The following is a 12,677-nucleotide window of genomic DNA, read 5'->3' on the forward strand; positions in this document are numbered from 1 at the left end:
GGAAAGAGCACTGGCCTGGGAGCCAGAGGTCATGGGTTCGAATCCCGGCTCTGCCACATGTCTGCTGTATGTCTGCTGTGTGATCTTGGGCAAGTCACTTAACTTCTCTGGGCCTCAGTTACCTCATCTGTAAAATGGAGATTAAGACCGTGAGCCCCACGTGGGATAACCTGATCACCCTGTATCCTCCCCAGCGCTTAGAACGGTGTTTTGCACATAGCAAGCGCTTAACAAATGCCAATTATTACTATTATTATTATTATTACCACATTTACTAATTAAAACCTAGCTCTCAGAGGTTCAAATGCTTTCGATTCTGCACAGTTCCCTGTGGTAGAGAGCCCACCCGTGGTCTTTTGAAGGGTATCAAAGGGGGAGAGCACCCCTTTTCCATGAAGAATCATCATCAATCGTATTTATTGAGCGCTTACTATGTGCAGAGCACTGTACTAAGCGCTTGGGAAGTACAAATTGGCAACATATAGAGACAGTCCCTACCCAACAGTGGGCTCACAGTCTAAAAGGGGAAGACAGAGAACAAAACCAAACATACTAACAAAATAAAATAAATAGAATAGATATGTACATGTAAAATAAATAAATAAATAAATAAAGAATGAGTCCCCTCAAGCCTGGGGCACCCAGGGATTAACATCCCATAGGTGTCCACCTTCCAATGAGCTGTGACCTTGACCTGTTTAAGGTCACCCTCATCCCCGGGGGTCCCACCCCATATTGTCGACCCCTTCAGGACCAATAGAGGAGGAGGAGGAGGAGGAATATAAGGAGATGCCTTGCAACCCAAGCCCTATGGCTCTATAAAACAGAGGACACCGAAGAGAGAGTGCAGGAATCTAACGCAAAAGCAGTTAAACAGGTTACACTTGTGATGGAAGTGCAAACATCACAGGGGAGTTGGGAAGGCCGTTAAGAGGGGGGTGTAGGTAGACACCCCAGGAAGGAAGTTGAGAATCTCTGGTCTCCTGACCCTGTGGCCTTGCCTTTTCATAACTGAAAAAGCACGAAGGCTGAGGCATGGAGAGGAGGGGGAGAGAGAAGGGGACAGGAGACAGGAGCGGAGATGCAGAGGTAGTGTTTTATTTGACAAGTCCTTCAACGGCTTGACGACAACCAGCCACCCTCCGGCCCCCGCTCCACAACACAGAAAGAACGCTGCGACACAACCGCCCCGTGGCAGAGAGCAGCAAGGGTTGGCTGCCAGCAGGAAGGAACCGGGGTGGGGGGCGGCTAAAGTGCTGGAGGCGGATGCCAGGTCGGCCTTGTGCTGGGCGCCATCTCCCTCACGGCCCTGGTGCCAGCCAGCTGCCCATCCCAGGTTGAGGTTGGTCATGGTTCACAGTGAGTCTGGCCCTGACTCGGCCACCCGGCAGGGAGGCCCACTGAATTCGAAGTCTTCCCCAGTCCCCCTCGTACGATCTCACCCCGTGAGATGGGGGACCTCCTCAGCCTCCAGCAGTCCAGGGTTTGAGCCCACCGGGCTAAGCTGGGCAGGGCAGTGGAGGGAGCTGGCGGGAAAGACGGGGTGGCCTGGTTGATGTGTCAAGGATGTTAGCTGACCTCTTTTCCAGGAACGGTGCTTCACCCCCAAGCTGGGCCAGGACTCCTAGTTGATTGCCATGTTTTTCATTAGCTGCAACCGGTGGGCTCCAGACTACCAACGGAGAAAATCAACCAAAAAACCAACACCGACCACAAAGCTTGCGAGGCAGGCAGGCTCAGCACTAGAAACCCAGCTGGGTCTCTGCGTCAAAACAACACCGTTCACCCCCAGGAGGTTGACCCGGGGCCTGGGGACAACTGGGTGGAGGGGGGCATGTGGAGAAGGAGGAGATGGGTGGGGGTCATCGCTACGGATTTGCACCCCCCATCCCGCATTCCCCGGACGGGCCTGGAAAGCTGGCCCAGGACGGAAAACAGTCATCCTGCCTCCCCGGCATGACTCTGGCAACTGCAATGGTGGGGAGGGGGTGAAGGGGGAAGGGAGAGGGACAGATGGGAGGACAGAGAACCCAGTTTGGAGGTGTTGGGTGGGGGGGGACGGACAGGGGACTGACCTGCAGGAAGCATTAATGTGGGGGACTAGTAAACAGGCCCCTCCTACAGTGACGTGCACAAATCTCTGCAACCAAGCGAACTTAGCCTCAAGGCCCCGGGTGGGCTTGCCGGGGCACATTCCGAGAGGCTCTCCTGGGCAGGGGGCTTCTGCCAGCCTGATGTCCATCATGGACACTGCCCCACAGGTCACGCCTTGGGCGCCTCGCCCTGCCCACCGGCCAGCTCCCTGCGGCCGGGATGGAAGTTCGTCTCGGGCTGACCGCCCCGGTCCGCGCTGGTGTCCAGGCCCAGGATCTGCCGCTGCACCAGCCTGGCGTAGAGGCCCCCCTCCGCCATCAGCTGCTTATGCGTGCCCTGCTGCACCACGCGCCCCTTGTCCAGCACGACGATGTTGTGCGCCTTCTCCACCGTGCTCAGCCGGTGGGCGATGATCAGCACCGTGTGGTTCTGCAGGTTGCCGTGGATCGCCTGCTGGATCTGTCGGCAGAGGGGGGCGACGGGTGGGGAGGGGTCGGACGCGGGAGGGGGAGGAAAGCACGTCACCCCCATTGATGAGGGAATTGATCCAATGACAGGCCAACTGGCCAATCCAGAACAGCGACTGAACGCTCACTCCGGACTAAGGGCTTACTGCGAGTAAACAAGCTATCTGTCTTAAGGCGTTTTCAACCTAAGGTGGGAGACAGATCCTACAATAAACTATAAGTATGGGGAAGCGACAGAGTTTAAAGATGTATAAGCACGTGCTATGGTAATAGATGGGGGAGCGGCGACCCCCGGCCCATGTCATCCCCCAGCCTGGAATGCCCTCCCTCTGCCCACCCGCCAAGCTAGCTCTCTTCCTCCCTTCGGGGCCCTACTGAGAGCTCACCTCCTCCAGGAGGCCTTCCCACACTGAGCCCCCTCCTTCCTCTCCCCCTTGTCCCCCTCTGCATCCCCCCCGTCTTGCCTCCTTCCCTTCCCCACAGCACCTGTATATATGTATATGTTTGTACATATTTATTACTCTATTTTACTTGTACATATCTATTCTATTTATTTTATTTTGTTAATATGTTTGGTTTTGTTCTCTGTCTCCCCCTTCTAGACTGTGAGCCCACTGTTGGGTAGGGACTGTCTCTATATGTTGCCAACTTGTACTTCCCAAGTGCTTAGTACAGTGCTCTGCAAACAGTAAGCGCTCAATAAATACGATTGATTGATTGATTGATTGAGTGAGCACACAAGGGCTGAGGTGACAGAAATGCTGAAGTGTCAGTAGGTGGGCGAAATCTATACGATGATAATTAATAATAATGGTTGTGTTACTTGTTAAGCCCTTACTTTGTGCCATATATGCTGCTAAGAGCTGGGGCAGATGCAAGATAGATTGGATACAGTCCCTGTCTCACATAATAATAATAATAATAATAATGGCATTTGTTAAGCGCTGTGTGCAAAGCACTGTTCTAAGCGCTGGGGTGATACAAGATGATCAGGTTGTCCCACGTGGGGCTCACAGTCTTCACCCCCGTTTTACAGATGAGGTAACTGAGGCTCTGAGAAGTGACTTGCCCAAGGTCACACAGCAGACGTGGCGGAGCTTGGATTCGAACCCATGACCTCTGCTCTTTCCACTGAGCCACGCTGCTTCTCGTGGCTCAGGCAAGGGGATCACAGTCTAAGTGGGAGGGAGTAGGACTGAATTCCCGTTTTACAGATAAGGAAACTGAGGCACAGGAAACTTAGGTAACTCATCCAAGGTCACCCAGCAGACCAGTGGCAGAGCCGGCATTAGAACCCAGACCTTCTAACTCCCAGGCCCGTGCCATTTCCACCAGACCACGCTGTCTTCGGGGTACCGTGAGTTCACATACCTCCTCACAGGGGAGAGGGCAGCCTGCCAATCTCATCCTTTTAGACTGTGAGCCCACTGTTGGGTAGGGACTGTCTCTATATGTTGCCAATTTGTACTTCCCAAGCGCTTAGTACAGTGCTCTGCACATAGTAAGCGCTCAATAAATACGATTGATGATGATGATGATTCCTGCCGCACCCCTTGGCTCCCTGAAACCTTACCTGAGCCACAAGGCAGTACCTGCAGCTATTTCTATTTATTCTGATGCCCTGACACCTGTCCACACGTTTAGTTTTGTAGTCTGTCTCCCCCTTCTAGACCGTGAGCCCGTTGTTGGGTAGGGACCGTCTCTATATGTTGTCAACTTGTACTTCCCAAGCACTCAGTCCAGTGCTCTGCACACAGTCAGCGCTCAATAAATACGACTGACAATCAATGAATGAATGCTGTTGCCATCTTGAAGGCTAGCACACAGAGAAACGGCAGCGGACACACGGTGTTCTCGACATCGGGACAGTAGCTGGCTACGGTTGTAACCATGCCAGCGGGCACCGTCCACCTTAAGCAGGTGTTTCTGAAGCGCTTAGTACAGTGCTCTGCACATAGTAAGTGCTCAGTAAATACGATTGATGATGAAGGATTCTGAAGGATTGGAAGGCTTGGATCCAGAATCCCTGTGGGAAGAGGCGAGGGCAGCCCGGCCACCGCCCCAGTGGTTCCCAAGTTGGCTGCTCTGCCCTTAAAGGATCCTCCCTTTCCCTTGTCCAGAGGACCAAGCACACCTTTCAGGAGGGTTTTGTTCTCAGCATAGTAATAATAATGATGGCATTTATTAAGCACTTACTATGTGCAAAGCACTGTTCTAAGCGCTGGGGGAGATACAAGGCGATGAGGTTGTCCCTTTGGGGGGGCTCACAGTCTTATCCCCATTAATCCCCATTTTCCAGATGAGGGAACTGAAGCCCAGAGAAGTTGCGACTTGCCCAAAGTCACACAGCTGACAAGTGGTGGAGCCGGGATTTGAACCCATGACCTGACTCCAAAGCCCAGGCTCCTTCCACTGAGCCACGCTGCATCACTTCAGACCCCCATAGCTGCTGGGGGGTTTGGAGTGCTGCCTCCCCCGGCCTCCCCGATGCCGAAGACCCAGCTCAGGTCTCCCTTTTCGCATCCCGGTGCCACCGCAACCCCCCTCCGCCGACTTACCACATATTCGCTTTCCGCATCCAGCGCGCTGGTGGCTTCGTCCAGGATGAGGATGGGCGGCTTGCGGACCAGGGCCCTGGCCATCGCCACGCGCTGCTTCTGGCCCCCAGACAGCTGGGCTCCTTTCTCCCCGGTCTCTGTGAGAGGAAAGCCAACACATGATGGAAAGGTGATGACGCTGAGGGTATTTGTTAAGCGCTTTCTACGCGCCAAACACTGTTCTAAGCGCTGGGGTAGATACAAGGTTATCAGGTTGTCCCAGGTGGGGTTCACAGTCTTAAATCCTCATTTTACAGATGACCGAGGCACAGAGAAGTGACTTGCCCACGGTCATACAGATGACCAACGTGTGAAGCAGCGTGGCTCAGTGGAAAGAGCACGGGCTTTGGAGTTAGGGGTTCAAATCCCGGCTCCGCCACTTGTCAGCTGTCAGCAGAGCCCCCAGGCAGGGCTTAGTACGGTGCTCTGCACATAGCGTGCGCTCAACTGATGATGTTGATGATCGTACCTGTGTTGTAGCCATCCTGGAGCTCGGTGATGAATCCGTGGGCGTTGGCCTTCTGCGCCGCCTCCACCACCTCCTCGAAGGACACCGACGTCAGTCCGTAGGATATGTTGTCTGCGATGGAGCGGGCAAACAGAACTGGCTCTTGACTCACCAAGGAGATCTGCCGTGGTGGGGGGAAGAAGGAAAGAGCCCAGGGACTAGTAGTGCTCACTCCAACTGGACAAAAGTTTCCCATCCTGAAACTCCTTTCTCCAATCAATCCAGGGGATTCTGGATTTCTCGAGGCCCGTAGACTCTAGGCCTCCCCAGACTGAGCCCCCTTTTTCCTCTCCTCCTCCCCATCCCCGCCGCCCTACCTCCTTCCCCTCCCCACAGCAGCTGTATATATGTTTGTACAGATTTATTAGACTGTGAGCCCACTGCTGGGTAGGGACTGTCTCTATATGTTGCCAACTGGGACTTCCCAAGCGCTTAGTACAGTGCTCTGCACACAGTAAGCGCTCAATAAATATGACTGATTGATTGATTACTCTATTTTATCTTGTACATATTTACCATTTTATTTATTTTGTTAATGATGTGCATTTAGCTTTAATTCTATTTGTTCTGACGACTTGACACCTGTCCACATGTTTGGTTTTGTTGTCTGTCTCCCCCTTCTAGACTGTGAGCCTGTTGCTGGGTAGGGACCGCCTCTATATGTTGCTGACTTGTACTTCCCAAGTGCTTAGTACAGTGCTCTGCACACAGTAAGCACTCAATAAATACGATTGAATGAATGAATGAATGGAGCCATAATAATAAGAACAATGACTGAAGTGCTTTTTAAGCACTTACTGTGTGCCATGTAATACTGTACTAAGTGTTGGGGTAGATAGAGACACAGTCACAGTCCCTTTTCTACATGGAAATCGCAGTTCAAAGGGAAGGGAGAACAGCTACTTAATCCCTACTTAGTTCGGTGCTCTGCACCCAGTAAGCACTCAATATCATTGATTTTTACAGATGAGGTAACTGAGGCAATCAATCAATTGTATTTATTGAGTGCTTACTGTGTGCAGAGCACTGTACTAAGCGCTTGGGAAGTACAAGTTGGCAACATATATAGACAGTCCCTACCCAACAGTGGGCTCACAGTCTAAAAGGCCAAGGCACAGAGAAGTAAAGTGCCTTGCCTGCTTTTTGACCTTGACTTGCCCAAGTTCACACAGCAGGGAAGTGGCTGAGCCGGCCTTAAAACACGACTCCTCTCATTCATTCATATTTATTGAGTGCTTACTGTGTGCAAAGCACTGTACTAAGCGCCTGGGAAAATACAATTTAACTCCCAAGGTCTGTGTTCTGTCCATAAAGCCATGCTGCTTCTCCATGCACCTTTCTTGGTGCCAGTGATGAGTCAATCAATCAATCAATCAATCGTATTTATTGAGCGCTTACTGTGTGCAGAGCACTGTACTAAGCGCTTGGGAAGTCCAAGTTGGCAACATATAGAGACAGTCCCTACCCAACAGTGGGCTCACAGTCTAGAAGGGGGAGACAGAGAACAAAACCAAACATATGAACAAAATAAAATAAATAGGATACGTACAAGTAAAATAGAGTAATAAATATGTACAAACATATATACATATATACAGGTGCTGTGGGGAGGGGAAGGAGGTAAGATGGGGGGGGGATGGAGAGGGGGACGAGGGGGAGAGGAATTGTAACTGGCCAGCTGAAGCTGGGAGAGGTAGGGCCTTTCAGCTCCTCAGCAGGAACTAACCTTTCCTTACAAATACCAGGTTCACGGCATTTATTTATCCAACCTTGCAAATAGGCACAAAGCCCCACTGGGGGATGAACCTTATAGGAAAAAGAAGGAAATTTCCATTCCTTCCTAATCAACTACTTGCCTACCAACCTAGGGTATTTCCAAATTTCCCTTGGCCATCTGACACTAATGTAAGGTCATTTGGGCAAGGACTGTTGCTATTGTTATAGTATACTCTCCCAGGCGCTCAGTACAAGGCACTGCACACAGTAAGTGCTCAATAAATCATCATCAATCGTATTTACTGAGCGCTTACTATGTGCAGAGCACTGTACTAAGCGCTTAATAAATACAATCGAATGAATGAACTGTTCACCAGCTGCCCGTGAGGCATGTATCTGCCGAGAAACTGAGTGACCCCTCAGACACTAGGACAACTTCTCTGTGCCTCAGTTACCTCATCTGTAAAATGAGGGTTAAGACTGTGAGCCCCCCGTGGGACAACCTGATCACCTTGTAACCTCCCCGGCGCTTAGAACAGTGCTTTGCACATAGTGAGCGCTTGAATAAATGCCATTATTATTATTACTACTATTATTACCTACCACTCTATGAAGGTATTTATGGTCGTAACTGCTGATGGGTTTTCCATCCAGTAGCACCTGCCCTTCCTCCAGTGGGTAGAAATTCTCCAGAATGTTGACACAGGAGCTCTTCCCGCTGCCCGAGGGGCCCACCAAAGCCGTCACCTTGCCTGGGTTTAGGGTGAAGGACACATTCTGAAAGACAGCGGGGGTCCAAATAGGGAATCGTTATCCACCCCCGGCCCCCTGGACCGGCCCACTCCGACCGGCCGAAACCTTCCCCCGTCCTCTTGGGAACTCATCTGCTCCCAGAGATCACGCCCAGGCGCTCAAGCCGGTCTGCTGTGCCTCCCCGGGCCCTTCTGCCTCCCTCCTTCCATCGGCCACATCAAGGACACTCCAGTCTCTAGGGCTCCCGCTTCCTCCTTCCCAACAGGAAGGGCAGCCCTAGTTCTCGGATCCGTCTCCTGCCTGTCCTGATGCCGGTGGCGAGGAGGAGGAGGCGGCGAGGGAGCGCTCACCTGCAGGACCTGCGTGGAGGGGCGGGTGCGGTAAGTGAACGAGACGTTCTTGAAGTCCACGCGGGCCTCCAGATGCTCGGGGGCCAGGGTCCCATCGTGCACCATGGTCGGCTGCCGGTCGATGAACTCGAACACCTTCTCGGCTGCCCCTACTCCCTGCATCAACCCGCTGTACACCGAGCCGACTGACTGGAGAGACACAAGCCGTCACCCCGCCGCCCGCCCCCACTCCCTGACGCTCTGCCCTAGTCCCGGCTGACTCCTGGGGACAAAGGAAGCGGGCCCTGAAGGACCAGAGCAGAGAGGCCTCTGCGCCAGGTAGAATGGTCCAGAGAAAGGGTGCCCTCCCTATGCTATCTGCCTTCATAATAATAATGATGATGGCATTTATTAAGCATTTACTATGTGCAAAGCACTGCTCTAAGTGCTGGGGAGTTTACAGGCAGGTTGTCCCACAGGGGGCTCACAGTCAATCCCCATTTTACAGATGAGGGAACTGAGGCTCAGAGAAGTTAAATGACTTGCCCCAAGTCACACAGCTGGGCGCTTCCAGGAAATTTGCTTCTCACCTTTGACACCCACTGTTCCCCTGCCCCGACAGGCACCCCCCCAACTCTCTCACGTCCCAAACAAACTTCTTATCGCTAGCGCTCTCCTCCTCAAAACACCCCGTGTATCCTCCTAGGCCCCAACCAGCCTGGACACCTTGCCCCACAGCCACACCCCCGGTTTCCGACCTAGCCTTCCCCTCCTCCGTCCCCCCTTCCCGCTTCAGGCTGCCAGCACTCGCACCCAGTCCTCTGTTCCCCAGCCACTCACCTCCATGCAGTCTCCCAGGACAAACTCGTAGATGATAAAGGAGATGAGGTTCCCGCTGGTCATTTGGCCGGAGATGACCAGGTGGCCACCGTAGTACAGGATGCTGACCTGCACCACCAGCATAGTGAGCTGGAGGCCCGAGGGAAGAGGAGAGTGTGACTGGGGTCCAGGGTGATCCGCTGAAGCACGTCCCCCGCCCCGAGCCCTCACCATTTCTCCCGCTTGCCTGGCTCCCTGTGGCTGGGGAAGGGGAACTCATGAGACTCCGACTGTATTTTCTCTCCCATTCCCTCGGACTGGGCGGTAATTCCAACTGAACCGGATAAAGTTTTCCTGGAAACCCTCGCCACCGGTCACCCCTCTAGGTCCAGTGTCCTGCGGCAGCCTCTTTCAAATGCAGCTGCGGCACGTCCACGCTCTGGTTTGGGCTCTCCTACCCCCGTCCCAAGTGCCGGGCACAAGCCGGGAAAGGGGAAGGAGCAGCAGCTGGTGGCTCTCTGGTCCTGTGCACCCAGTGGCCTCTGGGCACTCGGGCGCTGCCACCTGTCCCGGCCCGCTGGCTTGTGGGTGGACAAGCTCCCAGATCACTCATGAGGCCTTGGTGCGCCTCAGAGTGGAAATGCTGGCTGGGAAACAATAATAATAATGATGGCATTTATTAAGCGCTTACTATGTGCAACACACTGCTCTAAGCCCTGGGGAGGTTACGAGGTGATCAGGTTGTCCCACGGGGGGCTCACAGTCTTAATCCCCATTTTACAGATGAGTTAACAGAGGCCCAGAGAAGTGACTTGCCCAAAGTCACACAGCTGACAACTGGCGGAGCCGGGATTTGAACTCATGACCTCTGACTCCAAAGCCCGTGCTCTTTCCACTGAGCCACGAAAGCACTGCTCTAGGCCAAGGACAGTAGGTGGCCCTTAAACAAGACCTCCACCAGCCAGTGGTTCACTTCCCCGCTCCCTCAAACCAATCTTGTATATAAATAGAAAATTCTACTAGCCCACACGCCTTATTTTACCAGCTCGGAGGCAGAGAGGCCTAGTGGAAAAGGAGTACGGGACTGGGAGCAACCCCGTGGCCGGCTGAATGGCCTTGGGCAAATCATTAATCCCTGTTTTTCAGATAGGACAAAACTGAGGGAAAAACTACTCTCCCTCTGATTTAGATTGTGAAGGCTTTGTGGGACAGGGACTGGTTCTGAGCTGGTTATCTTGAATTTATCCTAGGGCTCTCTCCAGTTCTTGGGTACAATAATAGGAATGTACTAACTACACTCAGGGAATTAGAGAATACTCTTCAAGCACTTATCTATCCGGATAGAATACTGGAAGGATATGATACTGGAAGGAAGGGTTGTGGGCACTCCCACAGTGGCGTCAAGGTGCTCGAGCTATTATGTTAGTTGTCTTTAAATATAAGATTCATCAAGAATGTAAGCCCCGCATTATCAGAGACCTGAGTGCACCTCCTCTGGCTAACTGGCCCTCCCCAGGATGGATTTGCAGGTCGTGGAATGAACCAAGTCGGCATTCTTTTCAACTTAATCAGACTATGTTGTAACTTGCTCTGGGCAAGAAGGCAGATAAGTGGCCACTTCCAAGGCTCAGATAGTGGCCACCACACCCAGAGGGACCTCGTCATCTGGGACTTACAGACTGAGCCCAGAGCACTAGGTCTTCAGATTCGTTCGATCGTATTTATTGAGCGCTTACTGTTCTGAGCGCTTGGGAGAATACACTGCAATACTAAACAGACACACGTGTGACTACCACTGAGGCGGCCAAGTTGTCCACCAGATGTCAAGAAAGTTTTGGCCCCCGATCCCTGGAAACCCCTCCACTGTTTTCAGACACACGAGTCCCTGGCCTGGGACTGGATTGTAGTCCTGGCACGGCTGCCGTCACCTCCCTGCTCTATGTGGCTGTTTCCCCATCCGTAAACTGAGGCTCGCTCACTCTGTTCACTCCCCGCCTCCCAGGAAGGAGGGCAGGCTGAGCGAGATAATGCGGGTGAGGCCCCAAGACAGGAGGCTATAGAAACGAAAGGTCTTCTTATGTCATTATCACCTAAAGAGCACAGGGCCTGGGCTATCTTAAATGTTTGACGAATGATGAACCTTCAAAATCTGGGGTTTTCCTCCTACTGGATGGAGAGGTTAGGAAATAAATGTGTCTCCTGAGGTCTTTTTTATTTTTAATGGTACTTGTTAAGGACTTAGTAGGTGCCAGGCACTGGGGTAAATACTTGGATGCAGTCCCCGTCCCACAAGGAGTTCACAGTCTTAGAAGATTTAATCCCCATTTTACAGATGAGGTAACTGACCTAGTGGATAGAGAATGGGTCTGTGGGTCAGAAGAACCTGGGTTCTAATTCCGGCTCTGCCACTAGTCTGCTGTGCGACCTTGGGCAGGTCACTTCACCTCTCTGTGCCTCAGTTACCTCATCTGTCAAACGGGAATTAAAACTGTGAGGCCCATATGGGACATGGACTGTGTCCAACTTGATTATCTTATATCTAGTCCAGAACTTAGAAGAGTCCCTGGCACCTAGTAAGTGCTTAACACGTACCATAAAAAAAAGAAAAAAGAAGACAAGAGAGGCATAGAGAATGGAAGTGACTTGCCCGAGGTCACACAGCGTTTAAGGGGCGGAGCAGAAATCAGAACCCAAGTCCTCTGACTCCTATGTCCGGGCTCTTTCCATTAGGCTCCGGTGAGCCCGCTGTTGGGTAGGGACCGTCTCTATATGTTGCCAACTTGAACTTCCCAAGTGCTTAGTACAGTGCTCTGCACACAGTAAACGCTCAATAAATACAATTGAATGAATGAATGAATGAATGAGGCCACTCTGCACCTCGTGGCCTGTCGTTCCTCGTTCCCTATCATCTCGACGATCCCACAGACTGCAGCGGACGAGCCGGCAGTCGCGGAGCTGAAGGAAGGAAGGGGGACGCTTACCCCGCTCCCCCAGACATAGTACGTATAGGCCATCGCTTCCTTCCTGTTGAGCTTGTACACTTGCTGCAGCTTCTGTGAGTACACCTCGGCCTCCTCCTCCTCATTGGCGAAGCTCCGCACCGTCTTCAGGGCACTGATGGTCTCCTCGGCCGTGTTGCTGGCCTTGGCCAGGGCATTCTGAACATCTTTGGAAAGTCTCTATGCCCGGGACAGAATGGGAAGCAGGGATGAAAGTCGAAAATCAGCATCATAATTTCAGCTCGCAACCTTCCCTGCCCCCCTCAGTAACGTGTGCATTCTAGAACAGCTTCGAGAGCCCCCTCCACGTGTACCTAGAGGGCTTTTCTTCACCTTGGGTGATCTAGGATACAGGCAGGGAATAAAGGTAACCGCCTTCTTCCAGAAGGACCCAC

At 52.5% G+C, this 12,677-nt stretch overlaps 1 protein-coding gene across 1 annotated transcript in view; it reads right to left on the reverse strand.

Annotated features, from left to right (window-relative positions):
- Positions 1–1,075: 1,075 nt before the first annotated feature.
- ABCB9 (ATP binding cassette subfamily B member 9) overlaps positions 1,076–12,677 on the reverse strand; it is a 45,275-nt gene continuing 33,673 nt past the window's right edge. Inside the window, exons 6-12 of the mRNA XM_038763859.1 lie at positions 12,265–12,462; positions 9,305–9,433; positions 8,486–8,674; positions 7,986–8,159; positions 5,628–5,787; positions 5,120–5,256; positions 1,076–2,553 (exon numbers count right to left, since the gene is read on the reverse strand). Of these exons, the coding sequence (XP_038619787.1) occupies positions 2,263–2,553; positions 5,120–5,256; positions 5,628–5,787; positions 7,986–8,159; positions 8,486–8,674; positions 9,305–9,433; positions 12,265–12,462 (1,278 nt within the window). The 3' untranslated portion in view covers positions 1,076–2,262. The remainder of the gene's footprint in view (positions 2,554–5,119; positions 5,257–5,627; positions 5,788–7,985; positions 8,160–8,485; positions 8,675–9,304; positions 9,434–12,264; positions 12,463–12,677) is intronic.

The sequence above is a fragment of the Tachyglossus aculeatus genome, chromosome 21 (genome assembly GCF_015852505.1).
Source record: "Tachyglossus aculeatus isolate mTacAcu1 chromosome 21, mTacAcu1.pri, whole genome shotgun sequence".
Lineage (NCBI taxonomy): Eukaryota > Metazoa > Chordata > Mammalia > Monotremata > Tachyglossidae > Tachyglossus > Tachyglossus aculeatus.